General features: G+C 32.9%; 1 protein-coding gene across 1 annotated transcript in view; it reads left to right on the top strand.

The window, feature by feature from the left end:
- The window catches only part of Smp_128750 (putative titin), a gene marked incomplete at both ends in the record, with an annotated part of 42593 nt that extends 32489 nt beyond the window's left edge, over positions 1-10104 (top strand). The window contains 6 exons of the mRNA XM_018795836.1: positions 1161-1342; positions 2227-2652; positions 4844-5043; positions 6192-6486; positions 7562-7653; positions 9576-10104. Coding sequence (XP_018650108.1) covers positions 1161-1342; positions 2227-2652; positions 4844-5043; positions 6192-6486; positions 7562-7653; positions 9576-10104 — 1724 coding nt within the window. The remainder of the gene's footprint in view (positions 1-1160; positions 1343-2226; positions 2653-4843; positions 5044-6191; positions 6487-7561; positions 7654-9575) is intronic.
- Between the last annotated feature and the right edge of the window lie 263 nt (positions 10105-10367).

The following is a 10367-nucleotide window of genomic DNA, read 5'->3' as shown; positions in this document are numbered from 1 at the left end:
GCACTCTCGAGATTCGAACCCAGTGTGGGATCGTGAATGCGCACTGCTGAGGAGTCCCATAGTAGGACGAAACGGCCGTCCAGTGCTTCCAGGTTTTCCATGGTGGTCTAGCTTCAATTGACTCACGATCTCAACTCTATAAAAAAAAAGTAATTCATAAGTTAAACAATCCTTTTTCATCATGTATTCCCACTAATTGGAGACTCATAGAATATAAGTATTAATGAATATTTGTTTCTAAGTCCGATTAGCAATAGGTGATCTAGTCATTTCCAATAAATTAAACACTGAATAGAAGATTAATAATAAAAAAATGAAATATTTGTAATATCCTAATGAGTAGAAACTTGAGTTCCTGACTTTTCGTAACATAATCGAAATTGCTTCTTGAAAGTAGATGAATAACCGAATCAAATCAAGTTTAGATAGTATAGAGGAACAAGGTGGAGTATTCACTTAAATCAAAATGAAAACAGGTTTGAATACGTCAATGTCTTGGTAGTTTGATCAAATTGATTCTATCTGAGACATAACTTTGTGTATTTGTGTTCGTGTTAGTAAGTGCTAAAAAAAAGAATGAAATGTTTTGTATCATTACTGATTTATTTGCCAGAAAATCATCGTGCTATATGTTAATTTATGGATTTATCGAATGTAAGGCTAGGCTTTTTTTATGAACAGATCGTTTGAGGTAAATATGATCAGAATGGGGTTTGTTGATATTGTATTAGTTTTAATAGTCAAATTCATGAGTCAATCGTAGCTAGACCACTATTGAAAACCTGGAAACACTGAACGGACGTTTCGTCCTAGCACGGGGCTCCTCAGAAGCACGCGTCCACGACTTCCTAATCTGGATTCGGTCTCGCGCGTGGGTGGCTAACATCTAAACCACTGAGCCGGCATCCTAAGATGGTAATGTCTAACTTTCGTCGGCCCATGAATGGTTGCGCAACCATAGCTGTGTCTTCTATACACAGATTGAACATTGACTCACGAATTCAACTATGAAGTAAATATATCATAAGTTTTGGAATAATGGACTTTAACTCCCAGTATAGTTAATGTCCAATCAATATATAGCACAAATTTTTTGATTTCAGTGAATTATTATGATTTCTGTTTGTCATTAAATTTTATGTTTATTTAATTTTTACTAGGTCAAAAATCCTCGGAAAAGAAAACCGCTCCAGCATTTATAGATGATGAATTTTCTCCGATGATGGAAGTAATAGCAGGTCAAGTAGTTGAGTTAAAATGTAAAGTGGTTGGTAATCCGTTACCTTCATTCTTTTGGCTAAAAGATGGTGATATGATGTCATCAACCAATTTGAATTTTCAGGTAAGTTGCTATTATTAAAGTTCTGAGGGCTCATTTGTACACAGAACTGAACAGAATTTCTCATTTCGGTCAATCACATTATTTCTATCCAGGTAGTTTTCGGAAGTTTTGAATCCTTTCAACGCTATTGATAGGTATTGTGACTTTGAAAGTGTATTTTAAACATGATTAAGCTTTCTCACTAGTGAATGTTAGTATAATGAATAATCAGAAGTAATCACTTATCTTTTTGGCTAATCTATGTAGCTTATAGCAATTTGGAATATTCTTCAAATTTCTTTTTGTCAATCTTGGAAGATACGTGATATTATTTTGATTTTGTCTGTGGAATCATCATGTTACTTACATCTGATAAAACCCGCTTGTATTAGTATTCAGTGATACTGTAATGAGCATGAACACGAGTGGGGACAATCGAATATCTTTTAACACAACATTACAGAATATCCCATTAAAATATAAAAACCATATAGTGAACAGTTAATTTGCAAAATAACCATCAATTGTCTTAATCCTGATCGTTCCATCTGTAAATATCAGTTCATCGTCTTCGATTATTATTGTTCATACATTTTCACACCGCTTGCGCTTCGTTCCCGTTCTTTCCTTATCGATCTTCTACTGAAATACATTTAATGCCCGACCATCGTAATATATTACTTATGTGGATATCAGTATCCCACACCACAATAGTACATTTTAAAGAATCATTTTAACCTAATAGGACCTAATTATACTTAAACATGATATTTCTAGAGTTCCTTATAACAAGAATCAGTTTATAATACCTACCGTTTAATGTTCTACTAAATATATCTGAATAAATTATAGTTTATCAAAGGAATCATACATTCAATTTATTCTATTTATTCTTTATCTTCAAGATATCTCAATCAAAGGGTATGTACAAGTTAACTTTACCAGATGTAACTAAACAACATTCAGGAATATGGGATTTAATTAGTTATAATTCACAAGGTTTAATTATTAAATCATGTCAATTGTTTGTCAGTGAATACTCAAATGGTTATTTAAAGTCGGATAATAATGAAACAATTATTAATATAAAGCCTTCATCTAATAAATTCCAAGAAAATATTAAGTTAATCAATAAGCAAGAGAGTTCTGTTGAACAGAATATGAATAAAACTTTGGAAACTCAATCTAATTCATCTGGAACTAAAGGTATTACAATGCAAAACTCAAAATTGGAACCACCTGAATTTGAAATTATGTTTACGGATAAAGTTATGAATGTAGGAGAGACAGTTTGTTTAAAATGTTCATTGAAAGGAAATCCAAAACCTGTGGTAAGTTTAAGGATTTATTGTTATAACTAATCAGTTATTTATAAGGTACATAGTTTTATGTAGTAACATATAGTTACAAGTAGTCACAACTGTATCATAAGTTTTTGGTGTCTGTAAATTTTAGAATAGTTTTCGTTGTTTATTAATGTGATTTCATATTTTATACCGCGGTTTGGCTCATGTTGCTTAACAATATACGAGAGAATAATTGAGTAAGTTAATATGGTTTAATTTACGACATAAAATAACTGTGAGTTTGCTGTTATGCATACTTCTCTAATAGTGAACAAGAACACAAGTGGGGATAATCGAATGTATTTGAGTACAAACTTACCGAACATCTTGGTGAAATCTGAGAATCATACAGTAAATACTTTATTTGCAAAATGTCAATCAGTTGTCTTAGACTTCACTGTTCCTATATTTCCACCTCCATCATTCTCTGTTCTCGTTCTCTTTTCTTTGATCTGCTTAACCTTTTGCTGCCAGACGTTTCATTTTCGAATAGTGATACATACTACTTATATCTGTTGACATCAGTATCACACACCACACTCTTATCACTCAATAGTCACTTTAACTCATAATCCATATATCGGCTGCAAAATGTTTTATACTGAACTATACTATAGCCTAACATTTATTTTAACTTGTTAAGTTAGATTCCGAGCTCATATTTCATCCTGTGGTTTTATTTTTTATTGAAGAAACATGTCTTTTTGATTGAAGTTATTACCGATTTACATTTGAGGTAAATTCTTCGTTCGTTTTCACTAGGTTTGCTGGATATGTATATGGATAGATTAGGAAATATTAATTCTATACTTTGGGAAATTATTTTTTTATATTCTCGATGTGTCTTTTCTGGACATGACACCTATCACCAAGCCTCTTTATGCATTAAATCCTGTAATGTCCAAATGATATTTCAGACGCTAATTAAAACCATCTCAAAGTGACTATGAGCCTAATAAAAAATTGTGCAAAATTCAATAGTACTAAAGCAATAGATTTTGTAGCAATGTTATATTGAATTGAGGGTATAAACTGATTATGAAGAAAGTGATTTAAGTTGAGATCACTATTTATGATGATATGATTATGATTGTATTCCCAAATAGTTGCATAAGAAGTTTGATGATAAATAGCAAAAAGGCACCTTAAATTTCAAAAGACAAAAGGTTGAGTTTTAAAGTAATAAAGATGACCTCCTGTCATGTTTTCGCATTTATCATGATGAACTGAGTTAGGGAGGATGTCTTCTTCATCAGAACGATTGATGATAAATATATAGTTAGACGTATGTAACAATCGAATGGTGTGAATTTTTTAGCTTGATTGATTGGGGCTCACAGTACGAAGATATGAATTACATTGAAACGTTAATTTCGTTGTTTTGATGTTCTTCTACTGTTTCATTTACACACAAACTTATAGAGATAGTAAAACATACAGAATGCCAAAGATTTGTTAATTCTGAGTTATGCTCTTTGTTATACAATGTGACAGGTGAAGGGATGAGCTTTTTATAAGTTATGTCGACTCAGAGTTCTCTAAAAGTATTCATTAGTCACTGTTGAGTGCAATTGATTTCTTAGAAGACTATCCCTGACTACCTGGTACAAACATCATTTAGTCTTAAGCTAGATCAAAAGTGATTCAGAGTTTTTCTTCAGCAGACTATATTTTCAAAAAACGTTTACATTTAAGTGATATGAGATTTCAATAGTTGAGATCATGAGTCAATTGAAGCTAGACCACCATGAAAAACCTGGAAGCACTAGATGGCCGTTTTGTCCTATCGCGGGGCTCCTCAGCAGTGCGCATCCACGACGCCGCCTCGCGAGATTCGAACCCAGGACCTATCAGTCTCGCGCGCGAGCGCCTAACGTCTATACCACTGAACCGGTGCTTCCAGGTTTTCCATGGTGGTGTAGTTTCAATCGACTCATGGATTCAACTATTAAATTACTATAATATCCAAAAAACACTTCTGATATGAAATTCTTTACAGAATCATCTAACTTATCATCTATATAACATTGAACATACATATCCACAATTTATTTGCATAACGTTTGAACATTTACCGTAATTACATAAAACATCTTTAGTTAATTAGAATTAGTGATATTTATATTATGTTATTAAATCTTTCAAAGTTTACCATGGTTTGCTTTCTTTTCTAAAGGTACAATGGCGTTTTAACGGGAAATTACTTAACTTACCGACTGAAAGAATTTTCATGATTCAAAATAAAAATGAATATATATTATTTATTTATAATGCATGTGAAAATGATACTGGACGATATGAAGTTACCGCTGAAAATGTTATTGGAAAAGCAATTTGTTCAGCTCTACTAATTATAAACAATTCAGCAAAATCTCGGTAATGAATCAATCAGATCGTTTTTATTTTCTTATTAGATTCAACAAGTTTCTGTGCATAAGTAGTATATAATTACTAAATTTTAAGGTTTTTTATGGTTGAGATCATGAGTCAATTGAAACTAGATTACCATGGAAAACCAGGAAGCACTGGACCGCCATTTCGTCCTATCGTGGGACTCCTCAGCAGTACGCATCCACGGTCCTGCCCCTCGAGATTCGAACCAAGAACCTACCAGTCTCGCGCCAGAGCACTTAACCGATTATCTATTCCTAATGTGATATTTTCCTCAGATCTATAATACGAATTTCTTTTTATATTTATTAAATTGATAAACATCCATCATCCTTTATTGCCAAACATATAATCGAAACAAGCCATAAGATTGATCTAAACTCGGCTTTTGTGGTGTTGTATAAAAGTATAAAACGGCGTATACTAAGGTTTATTGAAGCCTTAGCCGTGCGATAATTCAAACCTCCTTTGCGTTAAACCGACCATGGTAATATTAGCTTAACCACAGTGATTAGGTTTCAAATTGTTTTCACATTATTTTTATTATTATTTTCCTTGTCTACTCCTACCCCCCGTTTCCAGTCTAGTTGACCTTTTATTTTTATATATAAATGTTTTCAACAAATGATAAGATTGTTCGAAATGTATAGCGCTAATATATCACATAGTTCTGATAATCTTCGTCTTCTTATTACACTATCGAAACATATCAATTTAATTTTAAGTTGTCTTCTGATGTCTCTCGAAACTCTAGTTCGATCGCTAATGTGATCAGCAAAACGGAAAGTTCCTGGCTCCTTATTAATCACAAATAGGTATCTTACCGGATGGTGCTATAACTTCTTTGTATCTGACGTAAAAGGTAATCATCTCAAACTTTAGTAATGCTACTTTTGTAATATTATGTGATTATACGATGGTGGAGATTTGTAGCTCAGGTGGATGATTTGGTGGAATTTTCTTTGAGCTCCGCAACCAAACCATCGAGCTCAAAGAACAAAACACTAAAATTATATGATTGTATTTCGAATTATGTGGATTATCTCCCAAGTTGGTCAAACTAACTTCATTATTTATGCAAAACCATTGTTTCGGTAACTCATTTTGTTTTGCTTGAATTTGGTTTCGTACAGGCATAGTAGACCATCTAGTGAACCAGAATATACTGCAACAGAAGCTGAGAAATTAAACGCTAATCTCCATAAATCAATGGAATGTTGTCATTCAGGAACACAGACTCCTGAGAAAAGAAAATCTACTCTTATTCGTTCAGTTAGTGCTCCATTGGAATGTGAGTGTAGTGATTGCTGTAGCAAAATGTTTTTACGATGTCATGCTTGTTACGCGCCTTTAGTCCGAGAACATGAAGATGCTCGAGCAAAACATTCAAAGCTTAAATCTGAATATTTGCCATCTCTTTATAATGCAGTAAGTTTCATCATTACTGTTAGCTGTAATTTTGTATTCCTATATTGACGAAACTAAAAGATCTTTTGCATGTGGCATCGTTTTTAGTATCTGATTTCTTTTTATGACTGTCCATCGAAACATTTTAGTCGCTCATATACATGGATGATTCCTGTGATATGTTGGAAAAAGCATCCTAATCGCTCAGTGATCTAGTCTGTTGATAACAATATTAATAAGTTGAGTGGTTGACGAAGTAATGAAATTTTCATAGCTTCCGTTTTCATATTCATTTATACACTACGAGATGGATTGAATTTAACTTACTTCCTAGTGTGAAGTCTTGTTATCACTAAGGTGTAACTAGAAAAATGTGGTGACATACACATAGTGAATTTTCCTCTCTTCATGGTTTAGTTGTAAGTGTATGTATATGTTGCTTTAGGAGTAAACAGGGATAAATATAGTATGTTCACAGTTGAACTGACGAGTCAATCTAAGGTCGACCACCATTGAAAACTTGGAAACACTCGACTGGTGAATTCAACTGCGAAAATACTAAAATCTCCACAGATCCTCATACTGGGAATAAAGTATGTTTTAATTAATTTCTGTACTGTAGTTAGTCGGCATAAGTGGTTGTGACCAAAAACTCTAAATCAGGCTAAAACGTGTTCCAAGGACTTACGTTTTACCGGAACCCTTGGTTAGCTCAAGCTTTTTAATAATCTGCATACTCAAACGGAAAATAATTCCTGATTGTGGTATTCTTTTCCAAATCTTTTAGGTTACTCATGACCATATAAATAACTTGTGGTTAGTTTTTACAGACATTAATTTCAAAGATAACGCCACAAGTGTGTTCCCATATTTTGATTTGTTTAAAGATTAGGAGACTTGAAAGAATAATGAATTCTTGTGAATGACAGGAAAAAAATTAGTTCTGTATTAATTATCCCATTTTAACAAATTAGCCAAATAATCATGACTGAATATCTGAGTCGTTTGTTCATAAAACATCTGAGAAAGTGTACTGTTCCATGTTTCATACAATACTCATTAACATTTAGTTATGTCTATCTTTTATTGATTGCAGACTTATTCACGATCAAAACCATGGACCGTTAGACGGCATAAATGTTCAAGTGGTATATCACGACGAATGACTGGGTCAAGTACACAAACCAGGTAATTTCATGTGATATGGTTTTTTACCTCAAATGGATTCATATCTATGTTATATTAAGGCAACCACAAGCTAGGTCAAACGAAAAGAACGTAAAATATTTCTGATTTTTTCAGCTTAAGTAAATTATCACGTAATTATAAATGCATCATCTAATGCAGCATGCACATAAAAATGAAGGCACGGATTGAATTATTTATTCACTTGTGCATAAGATGTTTAGTGGTTAAGCAAACGGATTTGCTTGATAAAGTTTGGTGGCCTAATTTCAGTTGGTTTCTGTGAATTAATAATGTTTACATGGTAACAAATATCATTGTTAATATTATCCTATAACTGATTCTTCTATGGATCCTATAGATCATGAATAGAATATGTTTGAAATGAATTCACTTCAGATATCCTGGCTATCATTTTGAACACCTTTAGTCCATAATTTGCAATATCTGATAATCTCAACATTGTTAACTTCCGTAGTTATGTTCAATTTAGTGAAACAATTTTTTTTGACGTTTTTTTCATGTGATTACCACCAAACAATTTAATTGATTTTAAACAACAATACTACTGTTAAAATTTAAAGTAGTTTAGTGAGTTGTTCAAAAATAACAACAGACGGATATGGTTTTTCAAATTTATATAAAATGTAGGCGATACTATTGAGTCATAACATTGAAAGATTAAACTGAATTCATAAACAAGGAAGATTTATCATGGGGATTGAATCGATTTTTCACCTCTTTTGCAGTTAAGTTCGCGACAGCCTACTATGCACTCTCTTCATCCCCTTTGGACGTATGAGTCTCATGGTTCCCGAGATTTCTAAACTTATAGATGAAAACAAATATGTCTATGAAGAACCGTTGCTTGATATATATAGGTGTAATTATAGAAATATCATGCTATACCTGAAATTTTGAGAAATACTGGTAAGTGAGCATATATTGATGAAAGGACTATGAATCCTGATCCAACAAATTGTTTCAGATAAGTCATCGAATTCTTTCTTCATCATGCTGTCATCTGAAATACGCACTTTTTGTTTTATGGGAACTGCATCATCTCACTTTATTCATTTTTCAGCAGTTTGAGGACTGTTTTATATTCGTTGTTAGTAGTCTTAGAATCTTCGGATTTTTTCCTGAGTTTTTGTTATACTTTTTTTAATGTATTTGATAAATTGTTGGCTTTCGATAGATATAATAGATCGTTTTTGAGATGAAAATTTTGTCGAAAATATAATAGCTAAGAAAAATTAACTCTTCTGGACTACTTTTTTCTCCTACTTTTTGTGGTATTATATATCCAACAGCGGGATACTAAGTGGAAAAAAGCCATCTTTCACAATTGATTGATCACTGGGTGGTGATCAATGTCATGCGTGTCAAGTCCTTCTTAGTGCTGATCGAATGCTATCGATCAAGTTGCCATGTGGCCACTAGTCTAGGTGGCTCGACACTGCGTGCACTATGTATATTGAGATAAGATGGTGGTTGGAGGTGGTCAACAGGAGACCCTGGACCCGGGTTTCGTGCTACTTGGCACTTGTCAGCAAGATGTTTGGTCGCGGCCCGAATAGCTCAGTGGTAACGTCTCTGACTGTGAAGCTGAGTGACGCGGGATCGAATCCGCCAGGGAGCATCAGTTCCCTCAGGATTACAGGTACACCTTGCTGACGAGTGCCAAGTAACACGAAACCCGGGTCCAGGGTTTCCTGTTGACCACCTCCAACCACCATCTTATCTCAAAAGCCATCTTTGCAAATGGAAATGAAAAAGTTTAACATATCCTTCAGAATTGTCCACAGTTTTGAAAAAAAAGTGGATTCAATAAGCTTTACCAATATTTACGTAAATTCCTTCGTAGCTGTAACAAAAACACAGTAATTTCTGTTTATACTCTCTCCCTTGTTTCTATGTTTTAGGCTATCAAGACATCGAAGTGAAAGTTCTCTATTACATCAATGTCCTTACTGTGATACGTTAATGTTGCCAGTTAATCCACCAAACTTATCAAAATCAAAAATTAATAAAGTTGAACGTATTTTAAGTTTTCCTGATGAATATTATCATCCAATAGAACAAAATTTATCACAAGAAGAAGGAGAAGATATTTATTATTATCAACCAAATTATAAACAAATTATTGTTTCACATAAAACTACACGTACAAAACATATGAATGTTACAAAAACAACTGAATCACATTTACCCATATCATCTTTACGTGAAAATAGATTATCATCACCAACACCAGATGTACTTCATAAATCCACAACTAAACTTCGTGAAATACCAATTACAATACAACGTGACAATGGTTATGATCAAATGAATAAATCACATAATCATGCAGTTCAGAACAAAACCAATCCATCTAAAAAGAATAATTCTCAATCAGAGGGAACAGTTAGTATTGTAGAAAGTTCAGATAATGATTCTGCGGTTTTTTAAAAAACAACAAATCGAAGAAAACGTTTCGACTTTATACTCTGCTGTTCACTTCTATAATGTAATAGTATATATTCTAATGGTTAACTTTTCTTTCTGTTATTTTTGGACTTCGGTAATCCTGTACATTAAAACTCTTAAACCTATTTAATATGTTAATCACTGTTATAATAAGTATGTATACTGAATTTTTACATCATTTACACTTGTATTACTTACAAAAATTAATAATAAATAGTATAATCCTTCTGAAACCTTATACATGC

This window comes from Schistosoma mansoni, chromosome 2 (assembly GCF_000237925.1).
Source record: "Schistosoma mansoni strain Puerto Rico chromosome 2, complete genome".
In the NCBI taxonomy this organism is placed as follows: domain Eukaryota; kingdom Metazoa; phylum Platyhelminthes; class Trematoda; order Strigeidida; family Schistosomatidae; genus Schistosoma; species Schistosoma mansoni.
The sequence above is the reverse complement of the archived record's forward strand: the minus strand, read 5'-3'. Positions and strand labels throughout refer to the sequence as shown.